General features: G+C 38.3%; 1 protein-coding gene across 1 annotated transcript in view; it reads left to right on the top strand.

The window, feature by feature from the left end:
• LOC139763055 (uncharacterized) overlaps positions 1–14,900 on the top strand; it is a 44,329-nt gene that overhangs the window by 19,251 nt on the left and 10,178 nt on the right. The window contains exons 15-29 of the mRNA XM_071688637.1: positions 5–234; positions 365–554; positions 660–887; positions 1,657–1,823; positions 3,138–3,265; positions 3,357–3,453; positions 3,603–3,728; positions 4,418–4,526; positions 7,043–7,219; positions 7,371–7,564; positions 10,662–10,854; positions 12,732–12,895; positions 13,464–13,656; positions 13,860–13,969; positions 14,073–14,289. Of these exons, the coding sequence (XP_071544738.1) occupies positions 5–234; positions 365–554; positions 660–887; positions 1,657–1,823; positions 3,138–3,265; positions 3,357–3,453; positions 3,603–3,728; positions 4,418–4,526; positions 7,043–7,219; positions 7,371–7,564; positions 10,662–10,854; positions 12,732–12,895; positions 13,464–13,656; positions 13,860–13,969; positions 14,073–14,289 (2,523 nt within the window). The remainder of the gene's footprint in view (positions 1–4; positions 235–364; positions 555–659; positions 888–1,656; positions 1,824–3,137; positions 3,266–3,356; positions 3,454–3,602; positions 3,729–4,417; positions 4,527–7,042; positions 7,220–7,370; positions 7,565–10,661; positions 10,855–12,731; positions 12,896–13,463; positions 13,657–13,859; positions 13,970–14,072; positions 14,290–14,900) is intronic.

Below are 14,900 nucleotides of genomic sequence, written 5' to 3'. Positions count from 1 at the left end.
GCAGAATTCATGCGTAAAAGTGTGCGTGAACAGATTATTACAGGAGAGCACACATATCGTAGTGTACTGTGTGGTGGTATCACGAATACATTTGATGGATCCAAATATATTAATATCAACGGAATAGACTCTTCAACCATCGTCACCAAGGGTACTTCTGTAACATTTGTTGATGGAAAGTTTTTCAACAAGTTAACAGTTCTTGGGGATATAGACACAGGATTAGTCAATGGGGTGAGTGTGTTACAGGTTGATTTTTGTTTAATCAAATACTGTGCATTTCTTCAGTAACACCATAGGTAATCAAATATTTGAAAGTGCATTTAAGTAGCACCTTGTGAAACTAATCAACTGCTTTTGTCAGGTGGATGTAAGCAGCCTTAGCAACAGATTGATATACACAGATGCAACACAGCAGCAAACTCTGACTGGCTCCTATATGATTGCTTTTATTTTGGTGGATGGGGATGTTGATGTTGCTTCCATCAATGGTGTCAACTTGCAGGACCTAAATTCTGCTGTTGTTAAAACTACGGGAGATTTTAATTTGCAGGGTTGGTGTTAATTCACTTATCACTGGTAAATTATGCAGTAATTTGGTTCATAATCAGAGTAATGTTTAAAGGATTCATTGGTGATAAATATGCATATACCTCTAGGTGGTGTAACGTACACGAAAAGCCTGACTGTAACTGGGATCCTTCTCACCACTTCTGTTAATGGTGTGGAGTGGGATGATCTTGTGGACCTTGGTTCTCAAGATCTTATCAGCAGCAACTTTTATTTTGTTAATGCAATTGTCACTGATGCCATCAGGAGTGATAATATCAATGGACTTGACATAAGTCAGGATGTTGTGCTTGTAGACACACAACAAACCGTAAATGGTGAGTGTTTGAATGGGAAATTTGTAGTAATACTAGAAATTTTATACTGTACACTAATATACAAAATGTTTAGTTACAACTTGCATTGGTAGGAAAGCATTAGTCTGTCAGCCATGTTAAATGTAGACATGAAAATCCTTCAGTAATCAGTACTATGAATTGAAGCAGATATCCCTGTGCCACAGTAAAAATATGATCTTAACCAGAAATTGTTGTATGAAACAAATTTTGTATACCTTTGTTATTGAAATGCAAAAGCTCAAGGTAAATGCTTTAGACAAGCTTAAGTAGCCATAATGGAGTATTTATTATAAATCGCAGAAAATGTAAACAAAAAAGCTCGTACTAGTGTAGCACATAATCATTTACTGAACATGCTATAAAGTCATCAGATGAGGCTTAAGATTTATCCTCGTTTTTCCATTTTCTGCCATTTTACATATACTTAGCTGGCATTTTTGTTCGAAATATGATCTATAGAATTTCTGAAGAGATCAACCCTTCTTTCTTTTTCAGTGAGATATCTGAAATTAAAATTTAGTGTATGAAGCTTGTTTGGTATTTGCATCCCAACTTTGATTATGGATGTGAGCTTGATTTCCTTGTTCGACCAAGGAGAATGATAGTCAATGTTTATCCATAAGGATATAAAGGATTTTCATATAATTGACTTTCTAAATAGCATTAATGGTTTAAGTTTGCAATATTTCTTAATTTTTATACTCCATCTCTCAAACTTTTTGTAGAAATTAATAATTGGATTTTCCAGGTCGCATTATCTTCAAGAGAGATGTTCTGGTAAATGGTGAATCTGGTGTTTTAATGGAAGAAGGAGCCACAATTAACAATATTGACCTGTCCACCCTTCTTGCAAATGAAGCTGGCCTTGATGTGTTGGTTGTGAAAGATGTCGCTTCCTTCACAGTTCCTCTAACGGTAAGAAATTGTGTGCTGGTGCTTGAAAAAAAATTGACTGCTGCTAGTGATAATAGCCAGTTAGTACCAGCAGCCTGTTTGTGCACATAGGAGGGAATTTTTGTATGAATCCCACCTGTTAACCTTAAACACTCATTCTATTTTTGTACATTCACTTCATTTTCTTTGATTGTTCCAAAAGTTTTATTGTAATGCTTTTAAATGTTCTTCTTGAACTTGAGATTGCTTACTTTGGCATTTGCCTCTAGTATCCTCTTTGCTTTCATGCTCATCTTGAAATGGATACTCAAAAGTTGTCTGTCATTCAAATGCAGGGAACAGAAGTGTATCTTCCTCTCCTTAAATTAAATTTTTATTACTTTTACTAATGTCCTTATTGTTCGATTAAATATTTTCTAGCTTTTCTTTCTGCAGATGAGGATAACGACCTGCTGGTGTCACATACACCCTGAGGAAATCTAATGTGTTCTTTATATGCACATTTTGACTGGTCCCTCAAGGATTTTAATTTTTCGTTTTAAGATGGAACATTGACATACTGTCCTTTGACTGAACCAGGGCATGTGAAGCTTCTAGAAAAGTCTATGGGACCTGGATGTGGATAGGGAGCTTTGGTTTTTGTGCATTATACATGACTGCTAAAGACTATGAATGAATCTGGCCTTTTTGTCTGTTTTCCTGGACGTACCTTGCTGAAGCAGGGGATAGCAATGCTGTTTCCTGTGGGGTGGGATAGTACCAGGAATGGATGAAGGCAAGTATGAATGTTAGAGTATGGATTAAACCATGATGCTACTGAAGAAATGCACCATCACAATTAACAATGTGTGGGAGAGAATGTTATCTCGGAGAGTAAGAAATGGGTATGTTTGAAGGAATAGTAGTTCCAACAGTGTTATATGGTTTTGAGGCACGGGCTATTGATAGGGTTGTATGGAGGAGGGTGGATGTGTTGGAAGAGAGATGTTTTGGGGATAGTGTGAGGTGGTTTAAGTAGTGAAAGGGTGAGGGAGATTAGTGGTAATGAAGTGTGGTTAAAGAGAGCAGAGGGGAATTGTTTGGAATGGTTTGGGCATAAGGGGAGAGTGAGTCAGGAAAGATTGATGGGATGTTGGAGATAGGGGGAGCAAGGAGAAGTGGGGCACGAGATTGGAGGTGGAAGGATGGTATACTGTAGTTTATGGTTTTCTTAGATTTTTGAATTTTATATGAGTAATAGCATTGATTGGTAGGTTACACTAGCAGCTTATGTATGATAGTGTTTAAGGTTTGATTCAGTTTATTTATTAAATTTTGATAAACTTTATATTGCAGTGTTCTGGTGATGTAGTAGCAAGAAAAATCAATGGGTTGATTTTGAGTGGCATAGAAGACCGTTACTGGAGACGCTCTGTAGACCAAGATATAAATGTTAGGCTTCATATCGACCATGTCGTGTTTCTGTAAGTGTGATTATGAATATGAGATTGGAAGTGTATATTTATCAGTGAATGCTATTTTTCACTTAAGATAAAATTCTGTTTGATATTTCAGTAATGACGTCACAGGATCGAGTATCAATGGCCACCAGATGTCCGATTTTCTTAGTTTTGGTGGATCACAGCTGATAACGGGTTCTTATGTTTTTAAGGTTTGTGGGAAGAAAAGTTTTACTTGAGGGAATAATAGATGTACATTATTTTCACATGTTTCTTGGGCAGTTGTCATATGTTAATGGTAAAAGTAGGGATCATGAAAAGCTATTTTCGAGTGCACTGAAACATTTCCTCATTCAAACAGAACTCTGTGACAATACATGGGAACCTGGCATTGAATGTTGACAGCACTGTGAATGGCATAGATGTCATAGCACTGAACAGAAGTGTGGTGACGGTGTATGGTGATCAAACCATCAAAGGTCATGTGGTGAGTGCCCTGAATGGGTTTTTGAGGTACTAGTTTCCCAGAAATAGTATGGTAATTTACTTGAAAGTAGGGACCTGATTTTTTTATATTGCTCTGACAGCCATTCCTTGCATGATCAATCTTGTTTTGCACTACATTTTGCATATCTTTTTGCAATATGATGGACACTTCCCTTCCAAACCACTTCATAGCTAACTAACAGCAACCAAGTAGAAATAAGATTATCCCCTGCCTCTCGCTTCGATTCTATTCGCATATACCCCGCTCCAACAATCGCATCTGACAAAATACACAAATGCTGAAACAATCTAAGTACTAAATGTCCTCCCAGCCATTTTCAGTTACTACAGTGCAGCAATCATATTCAGCATGACTAGCCCCTTTGTACCTACAATGCAAATTTTACAATGAAGACTCTTGACAATTTTGAGCTTTTATTTCATAATTGGCACAACTTTGTCAGCAATTTTGCCTACTACCACCAAATAGTTTATTTATGTTGGTGAGGTAGCACATTCACTGTAATGTATAGTGTACCATATGTATAACTTTAGCCCAAATGAATTATTTTGGCATGATTTTTAAAAGCATAAAAATGTTATGGATTTGTTTACTGGAAAATATACATTTGGAGAATTGTGCAAAATGGTTTTACCAAATGTTGAAAACTAATTTTAAATCTATCTTAGGAATGTACAGGTAAAATGACAATTGGTGAGCTTGACCTTGCTGGCAGACTGAATGGCATAGATGTAACCTCGGACCTGATGAGACTTGACCAGAGCTTGAGACACACTGGTAACTATTAAGTATATATAGCCTCAGAATATTTGTACATGTAAAAATTAGTGAAATTTCCTCAAGATTAAAACTAAATTTTTAGGTTTTATTAGATTGAAAGGATGTCTCCACCAGAATGAGGAAACAGGGTCAAGTACCCTTGCTTTATTTATGTTCTTTAGGTAAATGCCAGAAAATGGTTAGTTTTGTATTTTCTTGTACAACTACATAATGTTTTGGTCATATTATAACTGTACAGTTTTAAACTGGTTTCCTTTCCTTCACTTTTGTTTCCAGTAGTAGATTTTAGAATTTTATAAATTACCACCCCAAACTCTTATCTCGTAACTCTCCAAAAGTTGGAGTTCATTTAAAATTTTAGCACAAAACTGCTTAAATGCTGTCTGCCCCATAACTGGCCTCCTCGCTCCATTCAGTGCGACCACCCATCCTTTACTACCTCTGAAACCATATTTTGTTTTTCCTATAATTGTTTATTTTCAGCATCACATATACTTTAAGAAAGTTTGTTGAGGATATACCCACTTGAGGAAAAGTTGAAAAAACATTGCTAGGGACTATGAAAAGTGCCAGAGACCATTGAAGGAAGTGGGCATACTGAAAAACTGTTATAAAGCATAATAAACACCTGGAGGATGCTTTTCACATTGGTAGAAATAAATGAGGTACTTGGAAAAGGCAGATAATGCTGGAAAGCAGTATTACAGAAGTGAGGAAAAATAACAAGGAAGCTAAGGAAGGGCATGATCAAGATTCTTGGGCAGAGGATGAAGTCTGAGGCATTGGAGAGGAGCAGAAGTCTGTGAATTAGATAGGCATAAAGAAATTGTAGAGGAGGCTGCATTTGTCATGGGAGTCTAGGAAGCCTGTGGAAGTTTGATTGCCACATGAATGGGGAAAACATTTAAGGTTAGTTTAGGAGCAACATAAAATCTGTTATTGGAGGAGGCTAGTATGACTAATGAAATGAAAAGGATATGCCACCTTTTTGCTGAGGAAAGCATGCAAGGGCAAGCAGTTGGGCACAAGTCTGTGATTGTACTGGGTTGGAAGAGGCCCATGGTCTGAAAAGAGGAAAGGGCAAAAGAAGAAATATGAAAAGGATGCTGTGATTGAACTTTCTAAATGGATGTTTATTAAGTTTGTAGATAAAGGTTAGACAAAAATAATGGCCTTGAAGGATTTCCGTGGATTAGTATGTATCTATTTGGATTCCCAGATGCGCCATTACACATTATGCCCATAGATGTCATAAGCAGCCTAACATAGCTGGAAAAATTTTTGGATGTATCCAAAAAAATCTAAATTGTAACTTGCATTGTGGTAGGTAGTTGACTTTGTGCAGCAACTTTTGTGGCATTTTAAAGAGATCTTTGTTTATTTTTTAATGTTGGCAAGGTACTCTGGTAGACTTTACTTCTTCAGGTTGTTTGTTGAGAGTCGTACTAATGTCTGAGAAGCAGCACTGGAGTTCTTTATTTATGGAATCTCTTACTGTGGCCACCCCTTTGAGGGAGTTTCAGTGGGAACAAGTGTCCAAGACAGTTAGCAGGGTAGTGCCAGGAACAGACAGAGAAAGGCCACATTCACACTCCAACCTTCTTCATCATGTGTAATGAACTAAAACCACAGCTTAACCATATAGCAATGTGTTTCTGACTGTGACTTGTTTATAGGCTTCCCAGGATCGAGCGCTCTGCTTCAAATCCTGGTTGCAGCAGTTGGTCCACTGTCAACACAGCTGTTCCTCCATCCCTGGGGATTAGTCATTAAAATGGGTACCTGGCTTGGGCAGCTATCAAGTGTAATGATAATAATGATAATTGTATATGAGAGGTGTGCATTGAATAGTAAATTACAATGTGGTATACCAGGGTCAACGTAATGTCAGTGGAATGAACCAGGGCATGTGAATCGTATGGGGTTAACCATGGGGCGTAGATTTGGATAGGAAGCTGTGGTTTTGGTGCATTACACAAGATGGCTAGAGATGGTGTTAAGAAATGTCCCCCCCCCCCCCTCCGTTTTCCTGGTGCTACCTTGCTGAAGCAGGGGAAACCAATACAGTTTTCCTGTGGGGCAGGGTAGTGCCAGGAATGGATTAAAGCAAGCAGGTATAGATATGTAAATGTGTATATATGTTTAGGTATATTTTTGTTTATATGTATGTACATATGCATGTATGGGCATAGTGTAATATATGAAATGTGATAGGGATGGATAAGTGCTGGTTTGTGAATGTCAAGGTATGTTTGAAATTAGATTTTGAAGCCTTTTGATATAGTTATAAAAGTTATAAAAGCTGTGTAGGTATGTATATTTGCGTGTGTGGACGTATGTATATACATGTATATGGGGGTGGGTTGGGCCATTTCTTTCGTGTTTCCTTGCGCTACCTCGCAGACGCGGGAGACAGCGACAAAGCAAAAAAAAGAAAAAAAAATAGTTTTGTATTGTACATAATTTTACCGTTTTGTTTAACAGTATTTAATTTTAAATATTTCTCATTGCAGGACATTTGACTTTTGCATCCAGAACTGCAGTGGCAAGCATGGCTTTGAATGGTGACTTTATTGTGGATTCCCTCAATGGGTTTGATGTTTTAGCATCAGCAGTGGATATGGTCCTCGTTGATGAAGATGCCATAATCAAGGGATCATTTGGGCTCCAATTTTCTGGATCAGTTAGCGGTATTATGTTCGCACGAGTACAGTTTTGGATGCTAAGGATTGATTAATTGATACATGAGTCAACTGATGTATATTACTGTTTTGTTCAACTGACTTTTAAAATTGATTATTGAATACTTGATACACATTAAATTTTTCAATATTTCTGCAGTTGCTTCTCTCAATGTGAGTGGTACTGTGGATAACATAAACCTTGATAGCCTTGTGAAGCATGCCCTTGTGAAGTCGTCGTCTTCATACCAGCTGGTGACTGGCCATATTACAGTGACTGATGCTGTTCATTTCAGCCAGGCACCTACTCTGGGTCAAGTTAACTCCAAAAACTGGGACAAGCACCTGAATGATGTAATTCTTTTACATGTTAATCTTAGGCATTCATTTTTAGGCATTCATTTTCTCTTTTCATGTGTGTTCGCCATTTCCCCATGTTAGCAAGGTCGTCACAGAAACGAAGATCACATATACTCGCACCATTCTGTAGCTGTCGTGTGTAATGCACCATGCCCAAAGCTCTTGTCCACAACTGGGCCCCACAGACGTTTCCATGGTTAAACCTGGAAGCTTCACATTCCCTGGTACAGTCCCACTGAAAGCACATCAACCCCAGAATACCACACTGTTGCAGTATGTGCTAACCCATGCACAACTTTCGCCCTCCTGCATGATCAGGCCCTGATTCATAACTATTTCACTTAGTTTCCATCTCCAATTTTGTCCCCTGTCCTCCTTGCTCCCTCTACTTCTGACACACTTGTCCTATTTTTCAAAATTTCCACGCTAATTCTCGATGTCCAAACCATCCCCTCTGGTACATGCATGCCATTTCCCAAGTGGACAAGGTTAAGAACAGATGACCGACCTTGGAGGAAAAATTCCTCGCTAAGATCCTTGCTCTATTCCTTCTTGTGAAAAGCGATACAGAAACAGAGTATTTCCAGCTCCTTGTTTCATGTGTGATGAGGTGGCAATGGGAATTGAAGACAGCTTGTGTGAATGTGTATATATGTGTCTGGGTATGTATACTTTGAAAGGTATGCACATGTATGGGGGTTTATGTATATACATGTGCAAGTGGGTTGGGTCATTTCTCGTCTGTTTTCTTGCGCTACCTTGCTGACGCGGGAGACTGCAATTAAGTATAAACATAATGTATACACATGACTGTTAGAGACTGAGTGAACAAATGTGGCCTTTTTGTCTGTTTTCCTGGCACTACTTTGCTGAAGTGGGGGGTAATGATACCGATTCTTGTGGGGTAGGGTAGCGACAGGAATGGGTGAAGGTAAGTTTATGTACGTGTGTGTATAGAAGTTTGTGTGTGCGAGTGAATGGGCCATTTCTTTGTCCATTTCATTGCACTACCTCACTGATGCGGGAAATGGCAATGAAGTATAATGATATATAAAGTTGGTAGAAACGGTTTGAAGAAACATGAGAAATCTCTGAAAACACTGCACTAGTTGTCATCTGCCTGCAGTGTTAAGGATGAGGCATAAAGGCTAAGAAGCAGCTCTAAAGTTCATCAATTAAGGATGCTTTTGCCACCCACTTGGTGTTCCTAGAGGGAATGGGCATTGGATAGATAAATTTATATGTATTGCTTCTGAACTCTGCCTGCTTAAGGTTAGTCAAATTTCACCATTTTAAGAATTGCTCCAAAGGAGTTATTTTACTGCTATTGGAAGTCCTGGGGTGGATAGTGATTTGGAGTGATATACAGATGGTAGTGTGCTGACAGTGAATTGAACCAGGGCATGTGAAGCAGCCAGGGAAAACTGGAAAAGTCTATGGCCTGGTTGTGGGTGTAGTGCTATTGTTTGTGTATTGCACACCTTGATAATGGGTGAGCAAATGAGGCATCCATTTCTGGAATGCAACTTGGATTGAATACTTTCTCGGCAATTTCAGGATAATGAAATTAGACATGGTAGGTATCGGTTAGTAGGGAGCCAATGACCAGGGTATCAGGAGTGTTGGTGACAGCTGCATGGTGAGCCAGCACTTCAGTGGTTAAATTACACTCCTCTGACCCAGGTAGCCATATTTTCTTTCTGCCTCACCCTTGTATGGACTATTGGCATTGTCTGCAAATGCACATTTTTTTTTTTTTTTTTTTTTTTTTTTTTTACAAACACAATTTGATAACTTGCACAGCTCATTGTGTAACAATAGATTTTCCTGCAGTGAGCACTAAGCACTAGCCCTGCCTTTTAGCAGAATGGTAGGATCATTTAGACAGGAGCAGTAGGTAGAAACGGTTAGGAGATAAAACAGTTAGGATAATAACATTGGGCAAGAGCACAAGGTAGTAGTTAATAGAAACGTTAGATGGAGGCAACCCTGGGCTAGAGTTGCCCTCTGCCAGTGGCTTGTTATAGGTGAGGCATTAAACCAAGTGGCATTGTAGGTGCAGATTGTATTTTTTTAAATCCAGCAACTTCTGGCTATTGCTGAACAAGAGTAAACAGAAGTTGACCTGAGGAACCCCCCTATGTAAACATATGCCTGACCCCTAGTCTTGCCAGCTTATTCCACATACATATTGCTGTTATCAAAGGTAGAACAAAACTTAAAACTGAAAATATTAAATATTTTCGAGGAAGGTTTTTGTTTTAAAGTACATTAGAAGTACATCAGGATCTTCATGGTCACTTCTGCAGTTTTCACCGCACATTGTGCTGGAATTCCATGTCTCCACTTGTTTATCCATCCTTGTGAATATTCATTCTAGCTTTAGTTCTGTATGAAAAACTTTGCCCTGCTCAATAACTATCTCCACAAATGCATACACCTTCATTACATTGGAGCTTAAACCACTCTGTAAGTACAATGTCTAATTCTGTATTCCTGGCACCTTTCAAAGTTTTTCGAAATTCTATTTCTGGCTACAATTTTTGGCAAAAACTTGAAAATCTGCTAATTTCTTTTTCATACACTGTTGATGAACTGATCTCGTGTACTTGCACAGTCATTACACAAGTTCCTTCATCCGATTTTTTTAATAACTCCACCTTTTCTAGCATAGGTATATAATCATTAGTACTAGCACCATCTGCACTTATTGGATGACATCTTGAAGGGCTAAAATACAGCTGAATATAAGAAGTTAACGACTTAATTACCTCGGCTGCAATGTAAACTGGTTTGACACCTGCCATCCTGGTGGCAAATGAACAAACTATTGCCGTACCATAGAGTGCCACAATAGAGATACCTGTAAATGGTTAGATTTTGATTATCATGGCTTTGAACTCCTTTGAAGGAGTTCCAGGATGTGGAATTATTTTCCCAAAATTGTTTCTCACTAATATTTTTAACACATTCCATATCTGTATTTTATGTAATTGTTTGGTTGATTACTAGGTTCATTGATTCTTTAGTTTGATGTATTTGATATAGTTGTCTACAGGATAGACATGTAGTTACTCTTTCTGATTTTCAGGTTGTTTCCAGAGATTACAGTGGGCATATCAGTGGTACAAAAACATTTCTTCAGCCTCTGAGTATTTACAGAAACTTCAACCCTCTTTCAATTAATGGCATAAAAGTGGCAGACTTGGCATCCAAGTGCCTCACAAAGTCTGGGGAACAGGTTATTCAAGGCCACTATACCTTCAGTTCCAGCATTAGTACTAGTAAGTCTTTAAGTGGTGTAGATTTGAATTTAAAGATGGATAGATTTTATGTAAATGGTTTGGTTTGTTTGGTAAGTGCATAATGTTGCCCAAAAAAGTATTTGGTTTGTTACAATAGATGTTTTTGATTGAAAGCTGCAAGACTTCCTTTACCCATTTTGCTCGAGCAACCCTTTTCTTGGTTCCCATCACAACTTTGTTAAATTTTTATCCTTTCCAATTTGTTTGTACTTTGCCTTTTGTTTTTCTGCAGTTTATCCACCTAGTTTGAATAACTATTGATAATGTCCCCACATTATTATAGATGTTATACTCTGGTTTTGCTACATTATTACATGACTGCTAGTTGTTCAGTGTGTACAAATGAGGCAGTTTTTAGTTTGTGGTTATATAACTAAGATAGGAGTAGCAAGGATATATATACCTGGGTTGATGTGATGTCACTGGAATGAATCAGCGCATGTGAAACTTGGGGTAAACCATGGAAAGGTCTGTGGGGTCTGGATGTGAGAGTTGTGGTTTCGGTGCATTACACAAGACTGGCACTACCTCACTGATGCAGGGGGTGGCCATACAGTTTCCTATGGAGTGGAGGTAGTGCTGGGAATGTATGAAGGCAAGCAAGTATGAATATGTATGTGTACCTGTGTATAGAAATGTATGACAGCGGATGGAACCTTGGAAGTGGAAGCGAGTTACAGGGTGGGGGAGGGGGTGAAGGTTCTGGGAGCATTGAAGAATGTGTGGAAGGTAAGAACGTTATCTTGGAGAGCAAAAATGGGTATGTTTGGAGGAATAGTGGTTTGAACAATGTTGTATGGGTGCAAGGCATGGGCTATAGATAGGATTGTGCAGAAGAGGGTGGATGTGTTGGAAATGAGATGTTTAAAATGTGGAGGTGGTTTGATTAAGCAATGAAAGGGTAAGAAAGATGTGTGGTTGAGAGCAGAAGAGGGTGTATTGAAATGGTTTGGTTACATAGAATGAATGAGGAAAGATTGACAGGATGTGTCAGAGGTGGAGGGAACAAGAAGTGGAAGACCAAATTGAAGGTGGAGGGATTGAGTGAAAAAAGTTTTGAGCGATCGGGGCTTGAACATACAGGAGGGTGAAAGACGTGCAATGAATAGTGAATTGGAACGATGTGGTATACTGGGGTCGATGTGCTATCAGTGGATTGGACCAGGACATGTGAAGCATCTGGGATAAACCGTGGAAAATTTTGTAGGGCCTGGATGTGGAAAGGGAGCTGTAGTTTTGGTGCATTACCCATGCCAGCTACAGACAGAATTTGAACGAATGTGACCTTTGTCTTTTCCTAGCACTACCTTGCGCAGGGGAAGGGGGTTGTCATTTCATGTGTGGTGACAGGAATGGATGAAGGCAGTAAGTATGGATATGTATATGTGTCTGTGTGTATATGTATGTATACGGTGAAATGTATGGGTATATGTGCGTGTGTGGGCGTTTATGTATATACATGTGTATTTGGGTGGGCTGGGCCGTTCTTTTGTCTGTTTCCTTTTGCTACCTTGCTAATGTGGGAGATGGCAACAAAGTATACAAGAAAAAATGTAATACGTTACAGCTAGACTGAATGTGAACGAATGGAGCCTTTTATATGTATTCCTGGTACTATCTCGCTGAAGCAGGGGATAGCGAAGCTGTTTTCCTGTGGGGTGGCAACAGGAATGTAAGAGGCAAGTATGAATATATACATATGTTTGTCATGTATATGTGCGTATGTAGGCATTTTTTTTACGAGTGGATGGACCATTCTTCGTCTGTTTCCTGGTGCTACCTCACTGATGCAGGAAACTGCGATTATGTATGATAAAAAAATTTGTATATATTGCTAAACATTTTTTTCTTTTCAGCCCACTTCTCTTCACTGATGATAGATGGTGTTAATGTAAACGAGTTATTACTTACTGACCAAGTGGGATATTTAGGCGGAAGTGTTACCTTCATGAAGAACTTGACATTTCTAGGAGACATTACAGTTTCAACAGACTTATTGGGTGGTTGTGATGTAAAAGAGGTGGGTATTGGTAATAGGTTTAGAAAGTTTTGAAGTTTGTGGCATGTACTTGCAGGAGGATGAAAGGCATGCATGGGATTGGGATGTGGTATACAGGGGTCAACATGCTGTCAAGTGACTGAATTGAGGCATTTAAGCATCTTGAGTGTGGAGCTTGGTTGTGGATAGAGGAATGTGGTTTTGGTACATTACAAATGTTGCATTCTTGCAAGTGGAGTTCACCCTGCTGCTGTGTAGTCTAAATAGATTAGGTTTTGCAATTGATAATGACATTCATTTATGTTTGAATTTCTAAATATATCTGGGTTAGATAAGGATGTAGAATAGTGCTGGAAGTGGTGTAAGGGCTGGGTTTATATTGACAGTACATGGATGTGAATTTTCAAGCGTAAGGCAATGGTTTATGTGTGACACAAGGTTTAAATGATTCTTTTTGTATTGTCTCTCTGACTGTAGATATGTAAAAGCATTTGATGGTAATTTTTTCGTTTAAATGGTAATTGGTCATTAAACATTATTTGGCAGTTTTGACCTTCGCATTATGGTATTCGATTCTTTATTTCAACAGCTTGATGCCAGAGCAGTTCAGAAGGACCAGGAGGGTAATGTAAACATCTACTCACCTTTTAGAGTGGAATACTTGACTGTAATGGGGAATGTGATCTCTGAAGCTCCTGTGCTTGTAGGAACAGCACAGAAGGTGGATCTCGAACACTTTTTCAATACTCTTGTTTTAAGATCATCAAGGCAAGATATTTATGGTATGTTTTTTACATGCACATGTGAACTTGACATATTTGCATAATGCAGATGGTTAGTTTTGATTTCCTGGTTCAGCAAGGGTTTCAGTTAATGAAATAAGAAATCTTTGTCCAAACTTTGCTGCATAAATGTCTTGTGTAAAAGTTGAAAAATTGGCATATGTTTTAGTTGCTGTACTGTATATAAATTTCCTGTTCTTTAGGGGCAGTCGAGTTTGTTGATGTTAGCATAACTGCTCTGTACGTAGAGACAATTAATGGTATAAACATTGGAGAGTTGTACAGAGTCAGTGTCATGGACAATGAGGACACGGTAAGTTATCCTAATGTTCAGTTCCAAATTCTATTATTTGGATCAATTGCTGAATACTTTACCATAGACCAATTTACATAGTTGGTATTTTCAATTTTGGCAGGTTATAGTGTGCAACTTGGAATTCGGTAATCCATTAATGGTAAACAGCTTGGTGGTAACATCTCTTTCAAGTCTTTCTAAGAATGGGGTCCTTGTAAATGGTGTGAATATTACCAATTTAGAAATGCAAGCAGTCCTTGCCAGAGGTCACACCTTTGTCATAACTGGCGAAAAAACCTTTTCCATTGGGTTTTCTACTGACAATCTCTCTGTAAACAGTAAGTATCATAATGTTTAAGATTATGTAATTCTGTATCTAGATAACATGAAGCTTAAAATGTTTCAAGGTGAAATGTACAATATTTCAAAGTAATATACTAGATCATCATATTGACAGAATTATACGTGAAGTGTTGTAAAAGGTTAATAGCAATAGACTAATATTTTTTGAGGAACTTCTTGCTTCCTTCCCTTAAACATAACATATAAATTTGTTTTCGTATAAGGGATTTGGTCTACATTAATGCTTTTAATGTTTTCTACTAAAAGGAAGTCCTTTTTGCGTAGGAATTGGTGTGTAGAATGGTGACTAATGGGTCTGAACCCTTGGGGCATCCCAGTCGTGGGATAATTTGTAACCAGATGATAAAGTGCAAGGTACATTTTAAGGAAGCTTTACCTTGTGAACATGTATACACATGGTCATGTATCAAACCTCTTGGACTGAGTTAGCAAGCAAGGTTGATTTGAAACAAAATTGTGAATTGTGTGCATCCAGAATACTTGAAAGTATTTCATACCACCGCATTGGTTAGTAAAGATTGATATTGGGGAGAATCTATGAATGGATAGAATATAACTTTAATGGAAGAGAACAAAGAATGCACAT

This window comes from Panulirus ornatus, chromosome 46 (assembly GCF_036320965.1).
Source record: "Panulirus ornatus isolate Po-2019 chromosome 46, ASM3632096v1, whole genome shotgun sequence".
Classification (NCBI taxonomy): Eukaryota; Metazoa; Arthropoda; class Malacostraca; order Decapoda; family Palinuridae; genus Panulirus; species Panulirus ornatus.
The sequence above is the reverse complement of the archived record's forward strand: the minus strand, read 5'-3'. Positions and strand labels throughout refer to the sequence as shown.